The sequence below is a fragment of the Papaver somniferum genome, chromosome 6, assembly GCF_003573695.1.
Source record: "Papaver somniferum cultivar HN1 chromosome 6, ASM357369v1, whole genome shotgun sequence".
Classification (NCBI taxonomy): Eukaryota; Viridiplantae; Streptophyta; class Magnoliopsida; order Ranunculales; family Papaveraceae; genus Papaver; species Papaver somniferum.
This window is the reverse complement of record NC_039363.1, coordinates 1454753-1481578: the sequence shown is the minus strand read 5'-3', so window position 1 is coordinate 1481578 and position 26826 is coordinate 1454753. Positions and strand designations below refer to the sequence as shown.

The 26826-nt window shown below is 36.0% G+C and overlaps 1 protein-coding gene and 1 long non-coding RNA gene across 5 annotated transcripts; one reads left to right on the top strand and one right to left on the bottom strand.

The window, feature by feature from the left end:
- Positions 1-2773: 2773 nt before the first annotated feature.
- On the bottom strand, positions 2774-10232 carry LOC113286639 (NAP1-related protein 1-like). 4 transcript variants are annotated; one of them, XM_026535203.1, is made up of 17 exons: positions 10052-10231; positions 9787-9960; positions 9633-9683; positions 9467-9532; positions 9251-9358; positions 9106-9173; positions 7768-7828; positions 7292-7348; positions 6171-6263; positions 5894-6061; positions 5760-5810; positions 5598-5669; positions 5340-5453; positions 5207-5253; positions 4175-4229; positions 4020-4076; positions 2774-3252 (listed from the first exon to the last, which is right to left on the bottom strand). In XM_026535203.1, exons 1-17 carry the CDS (start codon positions 10121-10123, stop codon positions 3211-3213), a joined length of 1356 nt encoding a protein of 451 aa, XP_026390988.1. In that variant the 5' UTR covers positions 10124-10231; the 3' UTR covers positions 2774-3210. The 4 variants fall into 4 exon arrangements, 2 of the variants coding, with proteins under 2 accessions (XP_026390988.1, XP_026390989.1); XR_003329391.1 differs by lacking the exon at positions 2774-3252 and having other exon boundaries at positions 4038-4076; positions 5602-5669; positions 10052-10232; XM_026535204.1 differs by lacking the exons at positions 4020-4076; positions 4175-4229 and having other exon boundaries at positions 10052-10232.
- Positions 10233-19633: 9401 nt separating this feature from the next.
- Positions 19634-22067, top strand: LOC113285319. The gene is made up of 4 exons (XR_003328598.1): positions 19634-19989; positions 20092-20314; positions 20410-20562; positions 21772-22067. It is a non-coding gene; the product is annotated as an uncharacterized LOC113285319 (long non-coding RNA).
- The last annotated feature ends 4759 nt before the right edge of the window (positions 22068-26826 follow it).

Genomic DNA, 26826 nt, shown 5'->3' with positions numbered 1-26826 from the left:
TAAGAACCCTAATTTCTGTAACTCACTTCTTCAACTGTACTGCTTGAACTCGAAATCCCACTCTACCTTCTTGTCACAGATTCATAACCCCTGTCCTAACATTCAACTAAACCTCTTAATTTCTTCAAATTCTACATCAATTTCTCGATCTCCATTTCCATCTGAATTCTAATGGAGCCGCCATTCTTTGTCTTTGAGGAATGAATGAATGATTCAGAAATCAATCTCAATTCCAGGTGTTGGTAATAGCCAAAACTTCTATAGACACCCAGCAGATCAATATGGGGCACCCAATACTCTTCTTGTATTGTCAGTCCTTTAAGACTGACAGTTCAGTCCACAAGTTCCGCAACTTTGATAGGCTTCAAAAGCTCGCAGTTTCTTCATATGAAGTCGGAATGACCTCATTGTTTCATCCTTTGCTTCTTCTTTTCATCCTCTTCAAGATGATGAGAAAAAATCCATGATTTGAGCGAGTTCCACTTCTTTTTGCTCCAAATGACTCAAAAACACCTAGTAACTCAAAACGAAACATAAGATACATAATTTACAAGAATACTCGCAAAGAAAGCATAAACATTGATATAAATATAGGTGTGTATCACAACTATCAAATTCCCCCAAACTTAGAATTTCCTAGTCCTCAAGCAAATCAAACAAAACAATTCTAAAAATACATACAACTCTGTGTCGTCGAGGCTACGATTACTTTTAGCATAAATAACAAGTCTTCAAACCTGTATGTGTCCATAGCGGACGAGTTATAGTCTCATGAGGGCTTACTAGAGATATACCCACAAAACCTATTTTACCAACTTAATAGTTCTCCGTAATGATAGCATCCAACGCGCTAAGAATACATAAGGATTCTGCACACTAGTCATAAGAAGTTAGACACATAAATATGTCCTTTGGGTTGTTGATTGAATTGGTTGACACTTGGATATTGGTATGAGATAACGTTCAAATTATCTCTCTTATTCAAGCGGGCTCGCAAATTCTTATTTGTTTGATTGTGGATTGAATTGCGATATTGAGATATAACTCTTTGATATAATTTTCTAAAGATTGAGTCTGATTGTCTACTTGATTCTCTTGACAGTATATTGGAGTTTGTCCATTGAGATTGACGAAACAAAATATTGGATGTGGCTGTTAGACCGCCGCTTTTTTACTATGCTTAGAATTAATTCTTTGATAATTTATGCTCAGTGATTACAATATAACATTTAGGCACTTTATAGATTAATTGTGAATTAATGAAAAAAGTGCTTAATAATAATTTTGAAATATTACTGTTAACCAATCAACTAGAAAGAACAGTGGAATCCGGAGCCTTGGTCTATTTTTAGTCTTGAAATCAATTTGTACTGAGTAGTTTTTCTTTCCTTTTAGTCTTAGCTAGAAAATGAGTTTAAAAATCGAACCTTCACAAGTCTCAACAAACCTTTTTCTACAACACAATTGAAATCACATCATCTTTTGCCGCCACTATCGAGAAGTGGTTGCATAATCCACTCGTGTTGATATCATTATTTCCGGTACATAGTTTATTTTTATTTCCGAACATAATTTGTTTTTATGTTTTCATTTACTTTCTTTTACGTCCTTTTTACGCAGTTGTTAGTTTTTTTAGGTACAATTGAAACTAATAGCGTGCTAACAGAGCAAATATGTACTCGTAAAGCTTTTACAAAAGCCACCTAAAAGTTTGCTAGTTCATTTTAGATACTATTCTGATGATGATAATATTATTTCGATGTTTATCCGAGATATCTATATTGACAATATTTCACCGAAATTCAACATTGACTACATTGGTAGCATCATCCATTTTGGTGGTACTTGTGGATACGAATAGATCCTCTGGTAGTTGGGCCAGGTACCGGGTACAGATCACCAGTATAGACATCTCGGACCGGGTACAGATCACCAATACAGGGTACCGGATACGAATTGATCCTCTTGTAGTTGGCCCTGAGCACTACTGCTGCTCATGTGACACGTGCTTTTGCACAAACACATAGGAACCACTCGAGTCACGGGATGTCCACCACCAGACATTAGTCCACCTAGATACCCTAGAAATTTGATGGCGGTTGTGATGTTTCGATTTAGAGGGAAAACGAAGCGACCGGAAGTGGAAGCGATAGGGGTTTTTCTCTGTAAATAGGTGGAAATGTATAGAGATTCGTCTCAATTCATGCTAATATCGACCACCTGATCCCGCCGTTCTGGCCGAGACTTGGCCACGTGAAGTCAGAGCCAGGGATGAAGACCAGGTAACTATAGCAATTGGACCGTAATAACTTCCACTCACTATTTAACTCATCGGTGATTTTTGGCCGATTCAAATGGAAAACTTGTCAGAATATTGTCTCAATTATTAGGATCTGGTTTCGATTAACCACCGAGAAATTCAGATTATCTACGAAGAAGTTGTGACGGACTCTTAGCCTTCTTTTGAAGGCCTTTGCTTAGAAAAAAAGAAGAAGAATTGCACGGTGTAAAGGTCGTTACACCACTTTATACAAGGTGAGGCGCTAGTTCGCCGGTCACTTTGTATAGTCCGATTCGGGATGGCACGAATCGGGTGGCACCGGTGTTACGACCAAACGGCAAAAATAAATAATTTAAGCAAGGACTTCCGAAAATGGGAGACGAGTTGTTTAGATGTTACCTGAGAAGCAAGGATTGCCCATTGTAGATGCCAAAAATAAAGGGCAACGAAAAAAGAGTGACCAGTGACTGAGCAGGCACAGAGTAAGATTCGGTGGGCAAAACACAAAATGTTATAGCTTGCAATTTCTTAAGTTATCCCCATCTCCCAAAAGGGTTGAGCAAAGAAGACGTGGAGGTTGTACCTTACATGTGCCTACAGGAATTCGCAAATTCCTTCTTGGTAGATCAAAGCTTTATGATGTTTCATTGTGGTGTATGGACACACTTGCTACTTCTGCCTAAATGAATCATTGATTGTCTTACCATCCTAGAAATATATTTTCTAAGTTATACCGACTACAGTGGACCATTCAACCTCTATGTTAAATGAACGAGCATGTCACTGATCCATATTTACAGGCTCTTCAATAAATAGGAAAAAAAATCCATAATTACACTCAACTGTCGACAGATTGGTGAGCCAACAGCAGCATACCGAAAGGCCAAACTAGATAGAGGCTAGTTGTGTCATTCCTCGACGCCTTTTGGTTATTCATCCTCTTCATCACTACTTTCATCACTTTCATTTCCCTGATAACCAAGGGAATAGAGAAACTAAGGTTAGTTGTATATATATCCCAACTACTTTATAAACCAGAACATGGTAGATTGACTAACAAAAATAATCTTTAAAAAGCTTTTAACCCATATATGGCAGCACTGAGCTTTATAATATGCATTTCTAAAAGGACCAAATGAAATAAGAGTAGCAAAACAAAATTTTCTTGTGGTGAGTAGCTATATCACTACTCACAGCTTTGCACAAATTTTTTTGATGATCTGTCAATCAATAAGACGGGTAACTTCAACAGCATCAGAAGATAATAATAGTACACAAACCTAAAAACAGTATCTTTAGCCAGTGAAGACGGAGATAACCTATGCGATTATGATTACATGAGATAAAAGAGAGAATAATAGGTAATCATCCGGGGATAATAAATGAGATTTAGGTTGGGCATTGTCTGCAATTTAAAAGTATTTTTTTCTCTATAACTCCTTTCCATACGCAAAAGGTAGGAAATAATAGACTCATCCACAAGGACCAAAAGATCAAATAACTTAACCAGTACACAGAGGCTAAAACTCGGCATGAAAAATGTCTTTTCAAGTTTTGTTATTTATCCATGAACCAGAAGAAACTTGAGGCAACCTACGGCAAGAATTACACGGAAATATGTGACACACCTACCTACTTTTTTTTGTGAGATCACGACTACCTACTTGCTCATAGAATTCAAGGTAAAGATGAAAAAATTTGAATCAAAAACGAAAAAAAGAGAAGCAAAATGACTCACATTTAGAAAATACTCAAACGCATTTGGCCAGAGTTCATCTTTGATTGATTCAGATACCTGGTTAAAGGGACATTTTACGAGAAGGCAAAGGAAAATATTCCAACATAAAAACAAAAACAATGGTCACAAAATTTGGCAAAAAAGAAATAAGCTACCTCATCGTGGTACACTTTGCCAATAACTTGAGGAGCACAAAACCAAGTAAAGAAGCTGTATTCGCAAATAAATACAGGTTAAGTACCACGCACGGTAAAGAATCGCACAATAACTGTTTACTGTTTAGCAATAGATAAGGGATAAACATATGGTAAAGTTCTGTTTAGAATCACTTGGAGCTAATATTCTGTAATCTTATGTACGTTCCGCATTAAGACATTCTTATTGCAGAACAAAGAAATTATGACTACACACATATAAAACCATACATCCCCGTAAACGTAGAGTACCTTAATGATGGGTAAATAGATATAGAAATGATGAAATGTGGATAAATAAATACGAGTTATAGGGTAGAAACTCAATTGAAGACATAAAAGTCACTAATAAATTGAAAATCTAACCAGACTACCTTAGCACATGGAGCTCCTTCATAATAGCCGACTAAAACGTATTCCCTCAAAATCTGTAAAAGAGTTGCTATTGCTTTTTCAATTTGACCTATATTTAGGCTAAAATGAAAGAGTGATAGTAACTCTTTTCTACAAAGGGAGAGAGGTAGTATTACCTAAGATAAATAACTATTCCTAAGCCAATAAAACTCTAAGATGGTTATTTTAGATACTTCTGGGGATTTCTGAAATTTAAATAAATAATAAAATCGAAAATAGTCTATTTAATTGACTACACAAACTATAATTAACTAAATACCGATAATATAAACTGAAGCGCTATGAGATCCATAGGGTAGGTACGGAAGCAAACATATACAGGAATGAACCATAAACTACTCATACACGGGATCATAGTTCCTGCAGGTTCAAGCAAAATCTGGGTTAACCTTTCCCAATCCTAACATTTGAGAGAAATCCTGCACGATCATTAAACTTAATTGCCCTAAGAAGTACATGCATTTATGCACAAAACTAATTGCAGAAATTACAAGTTGGACAAGCAGACCATGTATAAAAAAGTATGTTAATCACTAGGGCACAAAAAAACCAATTGTAATGCATGATAAGACCTCTAACCTTGCATTAGTAAGGGGAGTGTGATGTAGATATTCAGTTGAAATGTCCTGGTAACCCAAAAAGATGATGTTAGATTACGCTAATCATAATACCAAAAACAAATGCTTAGAGATAATAGATAAAATTTGTTTACCATGTTAACCTTCCAGCTAATCATGACAGCACTTAAGTTAGTAGTTCCATCTTCACAAAATGAGATTCTCTTCGTGAGACTTTGGTTTGAGAAATATGGGTTATTATCGAAATTCTGCAATCAAGAAAAACAAGGAAAGCCACAAAGCAAAGAATGAACACAAATAATATATAATATTCTAATAGATGACAAAGAAAACCACAAAGCATATTTTAATACTAAAACCAAGTGGATAGGAGGGATAAGGAAGAAACTCACTAACGTAATCGTGTACCCAGACGTGACATCTTCGTTATCTACAACATCCACAGAATCTACGCACCTGAATATCTGCATAAAATAAACAGTGGTGGTCTAGAATATGAAATCAGAAAACATCACACTACTATGAAAGAAAAAAAAAATTCTCCAGCATTGTACCTTTTGGTCTTCAACACCAAAAAGATCTCCAAGTGCATAATGACTAATAAACTGCAAAACAATAATGTAGCCACACAACATTATATTAAGAAAAACAATCTCTTCGAGCAAAAGAGGAAGGTTAAATTACTAACCGCTAATAACCAGAATTTTGGAATTGTTTTGACAATCTCATTTCTTTCCTGATAAAGTGGTTTTCGTTCTTGACTACATTTCTGCTCAATAAGCACTTGTTCTTCCAATGCCTTCTCCCCAAAAATTTCCTCCACTTCCATGCATCCACGGTATTCTTTGCCATCATACTGAAAAACATTCACAATAGAAAGACACAATAACTCTAAGGCTAAGCCACGGGAAGAAACAGTGGATGATAAAAATAGAGGGATTACCACATGAAATTATGAATCTAACCTCTTCAAGCTTGTCTTGTATAACCTTCAATTCATGCAAAGCAATCTTTTCCTTGCTTCCTTCCTCTACTTCAATTTCAGTAATCGCACACCACTATCGGGAAAGAAAAAAAGAGAAAATATTTGGCCAATTCAGAAAGAATGCTAATATTAAACTTTACACAGAGAAGGAACGCTTGTATTATACGTAGAAAGAATTTGGGCAGGTTTGGGCGAATTCGAACCCAGGTTATCAACCTAGGTATTAAAATGCTAATATTGTACAAAGAAAGAATTTGGGTGGGTTTATAAGAACCGTCAAATGGAAATCAGGCTAGGATGGGTATGGACACATACTAACAGTATGCATCCCATCTTCTCTGTATGATACCTTGCATCCAATAACAAACTCTATCCGATTTCTAATTCTGGTTTTTCAATAGATTCAATACATTAAAGCACATTTCCCCAAGCTTATGTATTTGCAGCAATACTCCACCCATGGATGAGCAATGAAATCTTATAATTAGCTTACACACTTTTACAACTTGAGAGGATTTTAACTCGGCCCTACACCTGCATTTCGTTATGGTTGTGGACCTTGTGGACCTTGTGGTTGCTTTAAGAGACTCTTTCAATTGAATATAACAGTTTTATATCACAAGAAGTAGACAGTCTAAAGAGTAAAATCCAACCTCGGCAACTAACAAATTCCATATAAAGATAAAGGGAAAGGAAAAAAGGGGGGAACCTAGTCAAATGTCAACAGACATGAATTCTGACCAATCAAACAAATAAATTCAGTAATAAACATCCTACAACTTAACAGGCCTAAAGCGAAAAATGGCGCGCTTCCAGTTCTAGATAGACAACACGAAGTAAGGAAATGATCAAAACACAACTAGATGGTAACGTCAAAATCCACAGCATCCAAACGTACCGGAAGAACTATGTATATTCACAGTACAACGGCAGAGATTCAAGCACACTGGCATTACATCATACAGTTTTGGTACAGATTACTCAAGAATCAAGAAGTTAAATTCTATCTGCTTAGCTCTCCATAATAAGCAAGAGCAGACTATAACATACTTATTGACAAAATTTCAGCAACCAATGACAAGAAAGTGACAAATAACTCACGTTTAAGTAATAGCCAAGTACGCGTGGCCATAGATGCTCTTCGATTGTCTCAAGCACCTGGAGATGTAGAAGCAACTAATATGTTAATATTATGTGTTAGAAGAAAACAGAATTGCAAAGTCGCTTGCTTCATTGATTTCACAAAAAGTTGTAACTTACGGAAACAAATAGAAACCTTCCATTTTTCTTTCTTAAGTTGATAGTTTAGCTAAAGAAGCTAGTTACAGTTTTCTATCTTCTGAGAGTTTGCACCCTCAATTATCTTCTCAAATTTTGGCTAGGTCGAGTCAGGTTTCAAACCTACCTTACCTCCGAAAATAGTCGGCCAAAAACAAAAAAGGCGAACTAATAGAAACTGTGAATAAGTATACACAGAAACTTTTAGACCAACAGGGAAGTCTTCACCATATAGAAGGATATGTTTCGATATTGCAGATCAAGTGGCTCACAACTTGAGAAAAGTGAAGACATATTACCTTATCACAACGCATTTCTGGAAGACCTTTGTCTTTAGGATCAAAGACGAGTGTAAAGAAGCTGCATTCAGAAGATAGATAGTGGGTGAATATCCACATACTCGGCATACTAATATTTGCGTTATACAAGGCGTCGCCTAGGCGCCGAAGTGTCCTTGTTTTCCGCTTGGCGCCACGCAGTGAAAATAGGATGCCACTTTAAGGGCAAGGCATCGGTAGTCTGGGCGCCCAAAATGGCATCTTAATATAAAAATGGAAGCACAATTTTCAAATATTTTCCATTTATGTTTTGTAACTAATATTAGTTAACATTTTAAAACCTAGCCTATTATATCCAAATCTTTCCCATTTAAGTCATGCAACTTATATTAGTTTACATTTTAATGCTAACCTAATTATATTTCTATATATATATATATATATATATATATATATATATATATATATGCATATATAATACCACAGAGCAGTTTAAAGGAGAAGTGCTCGTGATTGGCGTGGTGAGCCAACAATAGAAAACACAGCTATTATGAAAATACGTGGCGAGCCAACTATAGACCAAAAGAGAGCAGTACAAAGATGGGTCACCGATTGGGAAGTCCCATGTTTCCTTTTTAGCCTACCCCAACTTATTTGTGTACAAGTAAGTTTTAAAGTGTTAAAACATTTGATCCAAACATTTCAAACGAGAATTTCAACCGTACTGTAACCACAAATTTATTTGAAACCTCGTACCAAACGTAAATATGAAAGCAAACTTAACAGCCAGATTTTAATAAACAAGAACTAAGCTTCTAGAGGAAAGTCATCAATTGCATGAATACCAAACACGGTCAATCGTCAGTTGGCGCATACCCATATATTTGCTAACGCATAAACTACAAGTTTGATTTTGCAAATTATGTATGAGACAGAGAATGTAACAGACTTAGCGTGAATACGAAGTTGAAACTATGCATTTGAAAAGCTTTGCCCAACTATACTAGACAATCCACAATGTTTCCTCAATCTTGACTTAAGCTCTCCATATACTATTATGACTAGTTTCTGTGATTTTGAGGATGTAGCTGGCTTTGCTTTGGAAGATCCATAGGCAAAAGTAGTCAAAGATTCATTCAAGCAAAAGTAGTCAACGTACCCGTACCTTAGATAAACAGATAATACATATTACACCAGCAAGTTTAATCTACTAAGAAGGATTCTATCACTATTCAATTTTTTATTGAAGGCTTTGTATCAATCAAAATAATGTAGGGAATTAACCCACCTATACAACAATACATTACTACTCCGGCATTTAGCGTAAATTTATGAATCCTGCTGAGATAGATAACAAACCTCTTATCGATATCAGTGGACCAGGGAATGCCCCCCAGAATCTCAGCTCCTGCTCCAGTTGTAGTGGCCTTGACAGAACAATTGATATCAGTGTCCGAGGGAATACAGCAGATGTAATGAAGAAACTTTATAAGTATTTCCTTACCTTCCACAAGATTTTAGTTCCTTGTTTATGAACTAATATTCCTTTGTCAGTGCGGGAGTATATCGTTTTGAGAAATGTATTTACGAAATACTCATTCTCGCCAAAGAACTGCAATCAAGAAGAAAACATATATATTTTCCTGAATTCGATTAAAAAAACATAAGAGCGAATAGCAATATACAGTAAATTGTAATCAATAGGAGGATGGAGACTTACGAAAGTAATTACGCGCTCATCATTTTGGCCAACTTCCACAACCACAGACTTCAGAAACCTGATTATCTGCAATCCGATTTAGAGAAGGGGCAAGCTTTGACAGATGTCAGGTTAGAAATACAATGCTTAAATTAATACAGAACATTATTGATGAAATTGTTACAACCTTTGCATCTTCTTCACTCAACTGTTTCCGAAGACGGGAATAATTAAGAAACTGCAAACAATAACATTCCTCCCAATTAAAATTGACAATAATAAATGTGTCCAACAGAGAAAAAAATAGTAATAATCAAATAATAGAGAATGGATTTACGAACAGCAGTAGGCCAGAAATTGGGAATTGATTTGATATGCTCATTTCTTTCCTCGTAGAGATCCTTCCGCAATCCTTTATACATACGCTTCACTGCCAACATCTCCTCACTTTCCCTTGCCATCTTCTTATACTTCTCGTCCAATGTCGACTTTTCAAGGCGCGCCTTCTTAGTGATCTATGTTCAAGATTTCACACATAAATACTTCATCCTTAAAAAATAAATAAACATTTTCATTTATCAGAAGCATAATCAAATTTATTATTACCTTCTTAATCGCACCTTCAACTTCTCTCGCCTTCTGTATAAGTTCCTCCGGGATCTCGTCTAACGACAACATTGCTTCTTATTATTATTATTACCTTTCTTTTTCTTCTGGTTCGTGTCGATAAATTGGGGAAAACACAAACCCTAACCTCAAACACCGACGAATTGGAAAATTGAAACGCTTTTCAGCACAAGGGTTATTTAGGCACCTGTGGGTTGCCCATTGTCGTCTTGGGCCAAGACTCTAGGCTATGTCTTTAGAAAAGACGGATGGAATACTAGGCCAACGCCCCAAAATACTTATTTCCTTATAACCATTTTTTCCGGGACCGTGGTTTATTTTGGGTAAGACATTGAAAGTAATTCCAAGTCACCCCATATCTAATTATTTTTTAATATCTAATTTACCCTCCTAATTAATTTTAGGTTATGATTAGTGAAATGATTTAGTTAAAAACAATTAGTGAGATTAAATTAAAAGATGGGTTTATTATTAGTTGAGTAGAATTATTATGAGAGTAGAGTTAGAGTAGATGAAGGAGAAAAACATGAAAAAAAAAAAAAAAATCCAATTCATCCCCTTTGAGTATTCAAGTGATGAATCTGATTCTTCATCTCCATCCTCTCCTACTACTATATTTGTTAATCTTCAAAATGTATGTTGAATTGGTAAAAACTTCCCCAAAAACTGTCAATTTTTGAACTGGATTGTGAGGAGTTCAGTTACATTATATGAAGAACAAGTAACCGAACTCATCTGAAGGTGTAGTTCGGTTACATTACATAGAGTGCAAGTGGAGTCAATGTAGCTTAGAATGCTGGCAGTTCTGCCATTTGTTGGAAGAATCCTATGATCACATTTCCATATAAACATTTGGATAAAGGAGAAGTATCAATCTTACATGTTTGACTCCAAGCGGGATTAAGAGTACCATTCTTATACTTATCCTGAGTTTTCCTGTCATAAAGAGATTTGACAGAGAATTTTCCTTTTTCAGTTAGATTGTACAGATTATAACATCTTCCTGGTGGATGTTCTTGTTGGTATTCGATGTCTGTTTGGTCTTCAACGGAGAACCAAAGGTTGATGATGTCCATATCCCATTCTCCACTGTTGTCCATGAGTTGATTAACTGTGTTTAGAGCTGTTGGGCATAAAGTTGGTTTGGTTAGAATTCTTCTTTTTTTATCAATCCATATATTCTCCCGGATGTTGATTGATTTTGCATTTCCTATATCCCCTTTGTAATATTGCTTCAAGTTAGCTACCCCTTCCACAATACCTTTCTATAACCAGGTCATTTCTTTTTTGCTTAGTATCCATTCGGATAATCAGATCATCTTTGAAGTTGTTTGCTTTCATAGTGATATTCCATAAGGAATGAGGTTCAGTTACCAGTCTCCAAGCAATTTTAGTTATCATAGCGTTGTTAAAGATTTTCACATTTCAAAACTCAAGGCCACCCTTGGGAAGAGATTATACATTTAATCGGAAACTGAATTATCACAAGTCCCAATCTTGTGAAAACTCAAATGTTCACGCGTCAGGTGAAATTGAATTTCCAATCTTGTGAAAATTCAAATGTTCACTGATTTTTTTTCCCATGTTGGTTTTTCAGGTGATAAATTCCGGTAAACAAATGCGGTAGAAGATGAAAAAACAAGAGAAAAATCGTCCGAGGCGTCTCATTTAGAAGGTTCAAAAGTAGTAGTATCCCTATCTTTGGTGGCTCATGAGTCCAACCCACCATTTTAACATTGTGTTTAGCCCTTTTGTCTTGCACTTATATCAAATAGAACGAGATTGGATAATATATACCTGATACGAAAAGCCATTAGATTCAATAGCATACCTCTCAAAACTAAAGATTTTAGATCAGTCATCAAAGCAAGGGTATGATAAATGACATCATTGATTAATCTCCTACATCATCTATAAAATATGGGCACAGTGTAAAGCAAATATTTAAGTACATTTCGGTATATGACTCTGAGAGTCATCCGGCTAATTTTCCTCGCAATTTATCTTTTGCTGCACTCAACTACATTTCTACTGCCATCTTTATCTTCTCTTCCCAGAAATTAATTAGGGTTATTTAGTGTTTGGGTCCCAAGTTTTGGTACGGTTTAGTGTTTGGGTCCCAAGTTTGTCCAATTTAGTGTTTGGGTCCCAAATCCATGAGTCAAACTAAGTCAACTCATTTCAATACAAGTGATTCAGCCATTAGACCGTGAATGATGTGAACCCCAATGTAAAACAAACTCCATTAGACACTAACATGTTACTACCGATTTGAAGATGTTAATTTGAAATGGTTTGATTAATAGGTTTGGTACCCAAACACTAAATTGGACAAACTTGAGACCCAAACACTAAACCGTACCAAAACTTGGGACCCAAACACTAAATAACCCAATTAATTATTTCATATTGCAAGTCCACCGACCGGCATGATGCATAGCACCACCTTTACTAGGATTAATGTGACGAGGCCGAGATAACTTTTGTTGAAGGAATATGACCATATCTCCACCTAGGCCTGTCAATATATGTCCGATATCCGGAATCCGTTTCCGATTATTCGAGATCCTATAGGATTTTATCCGTTTTATCGGATATCGGATATCGGATAAAAAAAATTATCGGATATTTCTTCCTTAACCTATCTATATCGGATTAGGCCATATCCGTTTGGTTAACATCCGATATCCGATAGAATTAGGGGTATAATTGTAATTTCATATGTTAATCGATTATCACTGCCTGGATTGAGTTCAGTTGAGAACCGAGTCATTTTTTTCGTTTTCTTTTTTTCCTTCTCTTCTCTTCTCAGTTCTCAATCGATCACTCTCTGTCTCTCCCGATCAATCACTCACTCAGTTGCTTTGCTTATCAATCAGACAATCACTCACCCGCTCAATCAGGTACTTCTATTTCCATATTCGATTTTTGTGTTCGATTTTCATGAAATTAGGGATTTGCAAAAAAATTTAGGGTATGATGAAATTAGAGAAAGATTTGAGATGGGTTTATTCTTAAATAAGAATATGAGGCCTAACAATCTGAGATTATGAAAGTTTATGAAAGTTTTATGGAAATAGGGAAACTGATGAATATCTTTTGATGTGAGCTTTCTTCTAATTTTTGGTTTTTGAATTTTAGATGTTGGATGGATATAGGGTTTTTAGTAGTTTAGATCGATTATTGTATGATTTTCCCTTCTTTTTTTTTTTGATTTGAGAAAAGTGAATTAGGGGTTCAGCAAATGCATCATAGAGATTTTTAGAATAATTAGGGGAATGTGATTATGTGACCACTGTTCTTGAAAATGATTTGGTAATGTTGTATCATACACATGATAGTATTGGATGAACTAGGGACTGGGGAACAAAGACTAAGCTTTCAGTGTCTTTTCTTTAAGCTGGTATTATTAGTGCTCTGTAGCATTGATGCTTGAGAGTTTCATGTGTCTTAGTTTCCCTCTTTGATACAATATCCTTCTCACCCTATGGGCATCTACATTTCAATACAGGAAATTGCAAAAATGTTTAAAAAACCAGCCAAGGGAAAGACAGTTGCAACCTCAAAGTCAACCCCTTTGCCTCAAACTACATCAAATGCTATCATTTCCAGGGATGGTTCACAATCACAAAGTGTTCAAGCTTCAGCAATTGGCTCAACAGAACCAGAAGAAAACCCAACTGATGATAACATCAACATGCCAAGCTCTCATACAGGTGGCTCAGGTGATGAAGATAGAGAAGATGGTGAGGACCCACTGATAACTGCTCTGAAGAAAAAGCTTAGATCAACAAGGTCACCAGTGTGGGATGAATTTGAAAGGGACTGTAAAGTAAGATACAACAGTAAAAAGAATGCGAGGGAAGCTGTTGTACTAGGTACATGCCATCATTGCAAGAAGATAGTTGATGCTGGTAGTCTCAGTGGTACTACAAGGTTGTCTAATCATCTAAAGATTTGCCGAGACAGACCACAGAACAAGGCTGGACAACAACAGATTGCTACTTCACTGAAAACAGCAGGTAACAAAGCTTTAAAACTAGCTAATTGGAAGTATGATCCTGCTATTTCTAGGGAATACATGATTAAAATGATTGCTAAGCATGATTACCCTCTGAACATGGCTCAACATTTTTACTTTAGAATGTATTGCAAGTCTTTGAACCCTGCTGCTAAGATCATGAGTAGAAACACAACTAGAAGTGATTTGATGAAGTTTTTTCATGAACAAAAACAAGAATTACAGTTAGTATTGGATAAGTTGACTTCTAGATGTAGTCTTACAACTGATATGTGGACTGCTAAGCATACTAAAGATGGGTATTGTTGTGTGACATGCCACTACATAGATGATGAATGGAATTTGGTTAAGAAAACATTAGCTTATATTGTAGTGCCATCACCACACACAGGAGATGTTCTCACAGAATGTATCAAAACTTGTACTCTTGAATGGAACATAGATAGGAAATTCCTTGCTTTAACTGCTGATAATGCTGCTGCCAATGGTGTTATGATGAGAAACTTGATTTCGTGGCTAAAGAGTAAGAATTGTCTAGTTCTTGATGGGGAATTGTTTCACATGAGGTGTGCCAACCACATTCTTCATTTGGTTGTCCTAGATGGTATGAAAGTTGCTGCTAAGTTTGTGCAATCAATTAGAGATTGTGTTAAGTATGTTAAAGCTTCACAAGCTAGGAAAGAGAGGTTTGAATTGGCTATGTCACAGGTTAGGTTGTCTGGAAAGGCAGTTAGTCTAGACGTGGACACTCGATGGAACTCAGTTTTTGTTATGCTTAAGAATGCAATCGGGGTGAGAAAAGGGTTTGAAAGATTAGCTGTCCTTGATCATGAATTCGTCTGTATACCAAGTGAAGATGAGTGGGAACAAGGGGTAGTTATTTGTAGGTGTTTAGAGGTGTTTAATGATGTTTCTACCAGGTTTACAGGGATGAAGTATCCAACTGCGAATCTGTACTATAATGGGGTCTATGAAGTTCACAAGTGCATCAAACAATGGGAAGGAAGTGATTATGAGTATATCAGACAAATGGGGTTGAAGATGAGAGAGAAGTTCGATGCGTATTGGCTCGAAAGTAATTTGGTTATGGGCATCGGTGTTGTGTTAGATCCTAGATACAAGGCAAGATGGGTAGAGTTTCGTTATAAGAAGTTGCATGGAACTGGCTATGCAGTTGAGTATAACAAATTCAAAGAACAATTGACATCTCTTTTCAATGCGTATGATTCACAAAACTCAAATGCAGATGAACACTATTTTGGTGGCCGCAGCTCTGTCTCTAGCTCAAGTGTGATGGATTCAGACAATCCAGATGAATTATGTGATCCTGAATATGTTGAGTTTATGATGGAGAACATTGACTTTGAGGTGCAGAAATCTGAGTTGGACAAGTATTTAGAAGAACCAATGCTTAGCAAAGGCTCACCAAAAGATGAGTATTTATTTGAAATCTTGAGTTGGTGGAAGCTAAATGCACCTAAGTACCCAACTCTTGCAAAGATGGCAAGAGATGTCTTGGCTATCCCAGTCACCAGTGTGGCATCCGAATCAATGTTCAGTGCTGGTGGTAGAGTGCTTACAACACACAGAGCTTCATTAGATCCAGAGGTTGTTGAAGCATTGTTATGCTTAAGCGATTGGTTGCCAGATTTCATTTGTGATGAAGGTAAACATTTTTTTCTTCTTAAACTCAGTGCATAGTTCCTATTATTACTACTTAGACAATTGTTGTGTATCTTATTCTATCTGAATGTTGACTTGTTAATTGTTATAATGCAGATATGGAAATTTTGGAAACCGAAGACGAATGAAGACAAGAGAGACCCTGTTTGAATATCTGTTAAGTTGTAATGGAGTCGCAGGTGGTTGAAGTTGGCAGTGATATGCATTGCAGCTGGTTAGACTGGTGGAATTCTTTAGCATTTGCTTGTGCTTCTTTTCATGTATGTGTCATGTGTGTGAGTAAGAGACTTACATTCAGATGAAGACAATTCAGATGCCATCTTATGAGTATTGTTTCCAAGTTTTATGTATGACAGTATGAGAATAATTTCACCTTTACAGATTTTTTTGTTACTAACGGATATTATCGGATAAATATCCGTTATCCGATAGCTTAACCTATCGGATATCGATATCTGATTTTGATATCCTATAGGATATTCTCGGATATCGAATATCCGATAGTTCTTAACCTGTCGGATATCGGATATCCAGATATCCGACGAATATTCTTCCATTGACAGCCCTATCTCCACCAATCATCTTTAGAAGTTTCCTCGGAATAGCCTTGCAGCATCTTAAAAAAATCACCAAAAATCGGTCATATTAACACGTTAATGCGAAGAATGCGAGCACAATAACCTATAACTCGGACGATAAATATTGTTTTCACGATTGTTGAAGGTGATAACTATACATTTCCACAACAGCGATACGTGAAAACTAATCATTTCACATAGTAAAATATTTGTGAAACCAACACCTCAGAACGGTGATATTTGCATATTTAATAATAATAATAATATGTGAAAATAGTATTTGGCACATCATTGAACAGTGACACCCACATCATTTCACAATTTCTTCGAATAAATGCAACTTCTGGCAAGCTCAAATTTTGACGCCAATTATAATACTCTGTATAGTACACACGATGTAACACCTACTAACTTGTTGAAGACAATGAGTTATAGCTAAAAAGATGAAGAGACCTAAAATTAGTCTCTCCTTCACATTAAAAAAAAGAAAAAAAAGAAATAGAAGTAATACCTGTTCTTTTTACTTTTGCATGTGCCAGCTTCAGAACAGTCTTGAGAGGTTCACATTTCCTCAGTTGTTCGGACCCATAATTGAATTAGATTTACTAAGAATAATCTGTTTATCACTAATTGTGGACATCTTGTTACTCATCTTCAAAGTGAATGGTTCACGACTATTAACATGATAAAAGTTTTAAAACTAGATTTGCATCTAAAATAAAACGTTGAATCTGTGATAATTTTGGATATTCCATATGTACTTTATGAAATCTTACATATAAATCAGTGTATGATCTAAATTAACTCAATCGTCCAAATCGTGTATCGCACAAAGAAAAACGCATGGATGGGATAATTCGGCCAAAACTAGGAAAACAAGACGACATGGTCACTTGAATGATTAATTTAAGAAAAATTTAAACAACCTTTTTATTATATGCATCAAGTAGAAAATATCTACTCATGTTTACTATTGTGATAAACTGAAAAATTCCATTAAGTGTCACAAGAGAGACCTTACATACCACGAGAAATAACAAAGCACTAGTTGATCAACCGTTGATAATTGGAAAATATAATGGAATAGCACTAAATTTTTTTGGCAAGCTGGTCGAACAAATGGTGGTAATGGCTTCTCATTTCCACTGTATAAAACGAAGAGAATGTAAGGGCGTAATCAATATTAATTAGACAACGTGATATTGGGGATTTCCTATAAATTTGGTATTTGACTATTCTTCACGGCCCACAAAATATGGTAGTTTTTGTAACAACCATATATTAAAAAAAAAATTAATAATAAATTATTAAGAATGACCCCCTAGCTCGGTTGGTCATCTACGTTCTCCAAAGTTTCATGCTCTTCAGGAAGTCTAAGGTAAAATGCCTGCTCAAAGGTTTATGCATCCTAATTTTTCAAGGGTACAATTGTAAGGTAAAACTTGAATATAACAAATTTAAAAAATTATGCCTTCAAATTTAACAAATTTTAAATATCATTGGAAAGCTTTTAAAAAAATTCGCACAACAAGTACAAACAACAATACCAAATTTTAGTTTTTTACGAAAAAAGTCGGATGCAAAATTTTCGAAAACTTGGTACATAACATCCACAAAAAAAGGATGCATAACACATTATTCATACACAACAAAAGATGCATAAAACGTTATGCAAACATATTTTGGTTCATCTATTAATTTATGCATAACATATTATGCATCCATTTCTTTGAATGCATAAAAGATTATGCATTAATTGTTTTAATTCGATACTTACACAAATGTGGCTATATAATGCTTTATGCATCCATTTTTTCGATTGCATAACATGTTATGCAGATATTATTGTAAGTGCATGACAAGTTATGAATACTTTTTTTTGTTGGTTTCAATACTAATAAAAAAATTGTTGCATAACGTGTTATGTAACCATTTTCTGGACTGCATAACAAGTTATCTAACAACTTTTGTAGATGCATAACAGGGTATGCAACCGTTTTCATAACTGCATGACAAATTATTCAAGTATTATGACCAACACCAATACATTTGTAGCTTTCCAACCAACAACACCAACTCCTCAAACTCAGCTTATCCAACCATCATCCTCCATTCACAGTTTCACCAACTCAATCTTTGTAGACTATTAGTCAAGTCCACACCATAAAAGCCAAATGCAAAATCAATACTAGTTATCATGCATAGTGAACACTTTCATTACAAGGCTAATGGCAGAACCTGTTAGAGCATTGCTCGGTCGAACTCGCATGCGTTGCTATCTCAAGCATGTTTTTCAATATTGGTGATCAAAACTATATGTCTTGATTTATAGTTTACTTATGACTAAGTCTCGGTTTAAGATAATTAAGTGTAGTTGATCTCCATACTCCATGGCGATCATCTTGCGAAGATGAATAACTACTCGAGGAACCGGTGGAACTTCATCCGACTAAAAGGTATGTGGAGACTAGAACTTATCTATCGCTCAAAAGTCTACTCTATCTCCTACTAATCCCTCTATATCTGATTGAAATCACCTGACTTTAGTTAGATCAGACTTAATATGTTTGTTTTGAGTCAGATCTTACTTAACTGACTCAAAAATATACTCCCTCCGTCCCACTATTAGATGACCTAGTTGAAGTTTGCACAATTCTTAAGGCAAGGGATGAAATGAGTGTTTTTAAGTATTTTTTACAATTATACTCTTGTGGATAATAACTTGTATTATACTCTTGTGGAAAATAACTTGTAAAATTTAGAAATCCCATAGATTTTCCGTAAACTTTATACCATTGAAAATCATTTTAAAACACGTTGATAACAAATATAAACATGAATATCAAATTATACATATTTCTTATGATAACGATAACCAATCAAAAAGATAATTTAGGAATATCTTCTTATTAAACCAAATAGGTCAACTAATGGTGGGACAAGATTTTAAACCAAATAGGTCATCTAATAATGGGACGAAAGAAATATGAGCCAGTGGTTTGGTCCCATAAACTAAAAGTATTTTGTTACTTGACTCAAACAGAACCGAATCAAAAGTTAGATATTAATCCGAGGTCGAATCAGATCTGACTCAACATGGTCTAAGATATGACTTGCCATGAGTCATGGGTTAGCCCAAATTATAATTGCAAGTCAAATGCAACCATGGTGTAAGTTGGTTTAATCCTCGAGTAGATTGGATTAAGCCGGGGATAACTTAGTCATTATTGCTAGGAGGTAGGACACCCCTTATAAACCAACTGATAGATGGTCCTCTCGACAGTGGACTCGGTTCCCATAACGTTGGACACTGCTAAAACTATCAAATAGATACGAGTCTGGTCACTCTGGTACACAGTATCATAGATGTATCTCTCTCTTAACTTTCTTCATCATTTCTATCTCACCGTCTAATCCCTTTCTCTGTTGAAATCTCCCTTTAGGAGCCATGAGTTATCATTCCACAGCTTTAGATTTCTCAATATTCACCAAACCTTCTCTTCTCTACTCTAATCACTTCTCCTTCCATGTAGAAATCTCTAAAATCTGTACCAAATTGCACACCAAAATCGATATCTCAACCGAAAATGGAGGAACTCGAAGAAGATGAAGTTAAAGATTCAAATCTCAATCAAGTATGTAGCCCCACTCCCTTAATTTCTAGTTTCAGTTGATGTTTTACAAACTCGGATGGTTCAACTCACTGAGTCAGACTCGTTTGATTGTATACTCTTCAGGTCCTACTCAAGCTACCACTGCTGAAATTGAACAAAGTAGAAGGTAGAAGTAGCTAAATGGTATACAATTACTCGATTCTGTGATAAAATTATAAGCCCACTGACAAAAGATTGGAGGAAGTTGTTGGTGTTTAGAGAGGAATGGAGAGAAATTCTACAAACAATGTAAAGCGATAATGGTATGAAGCAGAAGTTGATTTTGTTAGGGAGGCAACTGAAAAAGGTAATTGTGATATTGTGTGTGTATGTTTGCACTGGGTTGTGTAATTTTGTTTGGTTTTTGAGGAATTGAATGTACTGTGGTTTTGAACTGTGTAGATTGATGATGAGATAGATAGTGAGCTACTCAAGGAGAAATAGCAAATCCCAATAGATATCAATGCAGTTGCGGAAAAGCGGTGTAAGGAGAGGAGTTTTTCTGTCATCTTAGTTCACTATCGGAGACTTATGATAGCTTGGATGACGGTGATGGTAAACAAATACTTTACATTTCCCACTTAAATTTTACTGTTTGAATGGTTTTTATGGACAACTACGCATTCATACTCTAGTTGAGCTTGTGAAAGTACGTAACAGTCTTGTAATTGATTCATACGTCTTTGAGCATGTGCACATGGCACCTTAAGAAACTCATCTGCTCATGTTGACTAGTCTGCTAGTTGAAGTGATTGTACTGAAAAGAATTCTTGGAACACAATTTCAATTGGGGAATAATGAACATAATGCATTCATGCTCTAGTTGAGCTTATGGAAATAATTAACGATCTTGTTCTTGGTACCAAAATGTTGGAACTTGTAGTACCAACGGTTTAAGAAACCCTGTATCACTCATTGTTCTTGTAACCTATTATGTTAAACTTAGATTAGAGTAGCTGCAAGGGGGGTTTGATTCAAATCTCAAATTATCAGTGTCCTGTGTCCAATACGCTACTGTGACACGGTGTTGGTGTCCTCATTGAAGTCCATGGCGTAAGGACTTCAATGAGGAGTTTCTCCGCCATCTTAGTTTACTAGCGGAGATTTATGATAACTTGGATGACCGTGATGGTAACCAAATTCTTAACTTTTGTGCACTTAAACTTTACACGTTGATTGGTTTGTATGGACAATGTTGCATTCATACTCTAGTTGAGCTTGTGGAAGTACTTAGCGATCTTGTAATTGGTATAGAAGTCTTGGAGCATGTACACCTAGCATCTTGAGAAACCCATATGTTCTCGTTGACTGTTCTGTTAAACATTGGTTAGTTCTATAGTGAGATGAAGTGAGCAAGAGGGACTGTACCAGAAAAAAACTCTTGGAACACCATTTCGGTTGGGGAATATTGGACATGACACATTCATACTTAGTTTGAGCTTATGGAAATAATTAACAAGCTTGTACTTGGTACCAAAATGTTGGAGCTTGTAGCATCAACATTTTATGAAACCCAGTATGACTTATTTTTCTTGTGAACTATACTATGTTAAGCTTAGGTTAGCATAGCTGCAGGGGGAATTTAGAAAATTTGGTAAGAAAGAACGTATTTTAATCCCTAATAAACTCTTGGAACACCTTTTTAACTAAAGAATTAAGAATCTGGTTTACTTACTTTTTTTCTTTTGGGAAATTCAGATTATGCTAGGCTGTAATTTTGCCAACTCTATGTGAGCTTATGGCAAATTTATCTTGTATGTACAGCAATATCCAGGCTAGGAGCTAGATACCTCTTTGCAATCTGTGCTGCTCAAGCTATATTTGGAGATATGCTCAATTGTCCGTCACTGGATGCGGCATGTGAGAAGATCAAAAGTTTAGATAAAGAAAAAAGAGCTTGATTCCTCATTGATCTTGTTGATAAATAGTGCTAGGGTAGCAGCGATAAAACCGCCAACCATGAAGAATGATGTAGATCCAAATAATGTAAGTGAAAAATTAACCTTCTTTCATTCTATTCCAGAAGCTGCAATGCAATTGTTATTACCATGATGAATGCACCTCTTGGTGTACATGATAGTATTTCATTTTTTTCATTAAACCTGGATGCTCTGGAGCATTGTAGTTTGGTTACAATCTTGTCATATCGTTATTATAACTGGTCGTGTAAGAACAATTGTGGAAAGATCTTATTGACGTGTCCGCCAAAGACGCTTAAATGTGTTTCACCTTTAAAATAGAGAATAATTCATACGTCATCTCCTTGAACTTTGCCTATTTTCCTAGCAAATGTTTCGACCTTTCTTGGTGTTGCTGTCATCTTCAACCTGCATAAATGTTTTACATGATTGGCTTCCCACAATCCAAAAGTTTGTCTTTGTCACTACATCAAGGGTCAAAGACATAATTTATCACCATATAAGGTCACAAGTGCAACCTGTTTACATTGATTAGGATCTGGTACTTAGTTTTGAAAGCTGTTGCTCAGCTTGTTCAAATTCAGTTATTGGCCATAACACGAGTTCACAAGCATAGGAGTACCTATTTCCACAGAAAATAATGCTGAACATAATAATTTCTTTTAGTTGTTCTGTAATTGCTCTATACTTTTCAGGCCAAATCTGATGGTTGTTGGTGCAAGTGCTTGTTCTTTTTTTTAATTAGAAATCAGGCAGAACCCGAAATTTACACAATTGAGTACTGGCTGTTGATAGCCACTGGTATGTGATTCATGTGATACAAAAAAGAATCATCATTCCAACGGTTAGATAAACCTTAATACTGATTGCCGCTAGACTTCTAATAGTAAAGTTTTCAGAAACCGGAATTAAGAGAAGAGTTTTAATTCCTTTCATACATAAGCAAAAATTCAAACTGTTACCATCCTGCCATCTATTTGAGCTTTTTGTTATCTTGGTAATTGATTTCCTAGCTGCTTTGAGGACTTTCAAGTTATCGCCTTCAATGTGTACCATAAGATTTAAGTCGCAAATCCACTTGATTGTCGAAGAAGCTGCTCTTTCCTCTAACTCCTCTTTTCTGGTTCCTGCGATATGGATGCACTTTGGTCCTGTGTAAGCACCTGTATGGTCAGAGTAAGTTAGAGCTATGCCTGACATATTTGTATTTATATCCATTATAACAGCCACATTTATTTTCATATTCAGAAAGGAAGGGTTTAACGTATAATCCGACTTAGATATGTCTATCTCATTCAAATTCTCTAAGTGCCATCTACTTATAGCATTGTCATTCACTAAGGTAGTATTACTATATCTGGCTTGATTTTTCTGAACACTAAATCACATCTAGTTTTCCAAACCGTCCACATGGTTGTTGTCATAGTTTCTGGCCAGTTTAGAACGTCTTTTTCCCTGATGTCGGTTCTCGTAAACCAGTTGGTAAACCATCCAAGGAAATGCACCTGGTTATTCAAAACAAAAACAAGATTAAAACCAATGCTAGCAAAAACACATAAAGTGAAATCACATTCCATAAAATGTGCTTAAGAGATTCTTCCTGTTGTCCACACATAGGACACAACTTGTTTATGTACAGCAGAATTCTCGCAATCCTCTCATTGAGCGGTAGTATAGCATGAACACATTTCCATATAAATGTTTTAATTATCGGTATAGTGTTGAGATTCCACACTTTCCTCCACAAATTTCTGTCGTTGTACTGCTCTAGCGGCTCATTTGTTATAATCTGAGTATAAAGGGACTTGGTGCTAAACTTCCCATTTGCTTCTAGATTCCACACTAGTTTGTCCTCCTCCCCTCCCGAAATTTTGATGTTTCTGATTATTTTCACCACCTACTTATGAAAACAAGCTTTCAACACTTGTGAGTTCCATATCCACCTGTCCCCAATGCGCATCATTAACTCAGCAACATAGGTAACACTCATGCTTTGTGCACTCAAAGGCTTAATTAAGATTGCCTGCTACCTCAGTACACCACCAGTCCTCACAGACTTTGATTTTCTTCCCATTTCTCACCACCCAAGTAGAGTTGTACCTGATTTTTGGCATTTCTCTGTTGATGTTTTTCCACCCCCAAGAAGCAGTTGCAGGGCAAACTATCTCGCTGTTAAGGAGACTATTGTCTGGGTAATACTTTTTTTTTTCATTACCTGAGCTAGCATAGTATCTGGATCCTGTACAAGTTTCCAAGTGATCTTAGCAATCATTCCACTGTTGAAATTCCGAAGATTAAGGAAACCCATTCCCCCTAACTCTTTTGGAATACAAACTTTGCCCCAAGCTTTTGGATAGATTCCTCTAGTAACTGAGATATCTTTTCCCCGGAAAAAATCGCGCTGTATATTTTCAATCTTGTTGGAAACTTCAACAGGAATTCGAAAACAATTCATTCGATACATTGGAACAGTAGTAGTAGAAGTATGAATTAAAATAGATTTAGCATCACATGATAAATTCTTAGGTTTCCAAATTTGGAGCTTTCTCTCAACTCTATCAATAACACTTTTAAAGCAATTTACTTTCCAAGTGTGTGTGAAAAGAGGTGGCCCTAAATACTTGTCATTCAACGAAATTCTACTGACTCCCAGTATGTTCCTAACATTATCAATTGTGTAATGGTGCGAGTTGGTGCTAAAAAAGATACCTGACTTCTCAAAGTGTATCAGCTGACCAGAAACATTGCTAAAGTCAGTGAAAATTTTCAAAATGTTCCCACCTTCTATACTAGTAGCCGAAGAAAACACCAAAAGATCGTCAGCAAACAAAATGTTCTCAAAGTTTTGGTGCAATTGCTTGTTCACGCTTCTATGATTATGCAGGCATTCGCCAGGTAAACTACATCAAGTACAACCAGACTTAGAACTTGTTTGTTTGCAGCTGACTCGGCGTCTGAATCTGAGTCAACCAATGTAGTCAATTTCGCTCGTACCGGCCGATATATCGGCGATATTACCGGTACCGGTGGTTGAGCGATACAGAAACCACAATATCGCGATACGATATTTTGCTAATAATATCGGCCGGTACGGGAAAAACGATACACCGATTTTTCGGCGATATTTGATATTGTCAGCGATATTTGACATTTACTGTAATTTATCAGGGTAGTTTCGGAATTCTAGGTGAAGGGAAGAGATAAAATCCCTAAATCCCATCGATACGCAGCCAGGAACTCTTATTTGCAGGTGAAAAAACTTCTTTGCAGCCGAAAAAACTCTTCTTCTCGATCTTAATGGCGAGATTCAATTGATTCTATCTTAAAAAGAGGTTGGTTTTGATCATTAATCTCTTCTTTTGCTGATTTTGATGTTTCGATTCTTATACTGTAATCTTTTGAAGGTATATCAGTTTTATGCTTTTGATATACGAAGTTGAAGATAAATCTGGAAAGCATGTTTATGAGATGCAGTAAAATTATGATTCTATTTCAACTATTTCAAATCGATTATGTCAATCTTTGTTCATATTTTGGTATATTTTGGGGTTTTGAGAAAAAGATTCGAATGTGATTTGGTTTAGGATAAAATGTTTGTTTATGATTATGGGGTTTGTGAGGTTTAATCTGCTGTATTTAAGATTGAATTTGGAGATGGAAATGGTGAGTTCAAAAAATTTAATGAAACGGTGATTTCATGTATTACTTGTCTTTGTTATTGACTGAACTGTAAATTTTTTCAAATAAGGGTACGGTTATTCTGTTTTTTCGTTTGAACAAGGAACATGAGATGCTTGTAAACCTCTGTCTTCTTATCACAACAAGCAGCAAAGCATGAAACCGTTGGTTTATCTATTTATCTTTTGTCTTTGATGATCCGAAAGCTAAAGATCCTATTTTTCTGGATGAACGTGATGACAATGATGAATGGCGACTCTTATGTTTTGAATGAACTTGTTTTGTTTTTGATGAATTTTTATCTTGTCTAATTTCGTGTGAAACAATATAAATTATAGATATAAATTTAGAACCGATATTGAACCGATATTTGAAACCGAGATCTCCCCGATACAATGTTGTCACAGTGTACCGGTCTTTGGCCGAGACAAACCGGTATCCGATATTAATTACATTGGAGTCAACCCCTGACTCGGACCGAGTCAGCAGTCAGACCGTTTGTTTTCCATTTTGAGTCAGATCTGACTCGACCTCTGACTCAGACATAACCCCTGACTCGGACTCATCTGAGTCAGGTAACAAAATACCCCTGACTCATGGGACCAAACCACTGACTCACTTATTTCCGAGTCAGATGAGTCAGATCTGACTCAAAACAAACATATCGACTCAGATCCAGATGAGTCAGGTGATTTCACTCAGATCCAGATGATTCAGATCCAGACGACTCAGATGAGTCAGGAGTAAACAAACATGGTGTTAGTTGACCTTTTTTTTTTCCGGAGTTTTCTTGATAAGAAGATTTCGTTGCCAGTTGCTAATACTCTCTGGTCCTCAGTGGTATCATTTGGCTGAACCTTGCCATCTGATATTCATTCTGTCTTGAAGGTCATGTATGCCTATGGGGACAAAATTAATCAAGCTGTGTTTCCTGGGCTTCAAGGAGGTCTACACAATCACACAATTAGCGGATTAGCGCAGTTGCACTGAAACAGGTTTATATACTCATCCACGTCTTCTTTAGATAACTGGATATCTTATTCATCACATGCTTTCTTTTCTTATTTTTGTCCTTCTCTTTCTAGTGGATGAACATGCATTTAAGCCGTTTGTATTTTCCATATTTGAATGTTACTTCAAAAGGTGGATGCACATACACAGACATTATCCTGTAGAAAAAGAGATTCTGTGTATTTTATGGGGTACTCTACAGCTTTCACCT

What these genes read in the sequence shown, in the direction of transcription:
- LOC113286639 (XM_026535203.1), bottom strand. Translation starts at nt 10,123, where the DNA reads ATGTTGTCGTTAGACGAGATCCCGGAGGAACTTATACAGAAGGCGAGA. An exon ending in TTGAAGGTGCGATTAAGAAG is followed by an intron (nt 9,961 to 10,051) that starts GTAATAATAAAT and finishes TCTTGAACATAG; the next exon opens with ATCACTAAGAAGGCGCGCCT. An exon ending in ATGAGCGCGTAATTACTTTC is followed by an intron (nt 9,359 to 9,466) that starts GTAAGTCTCCAT and finishes TCTTGATTGCAG; the next exon opens with TTCTTTGGCGAGAATGAGTA.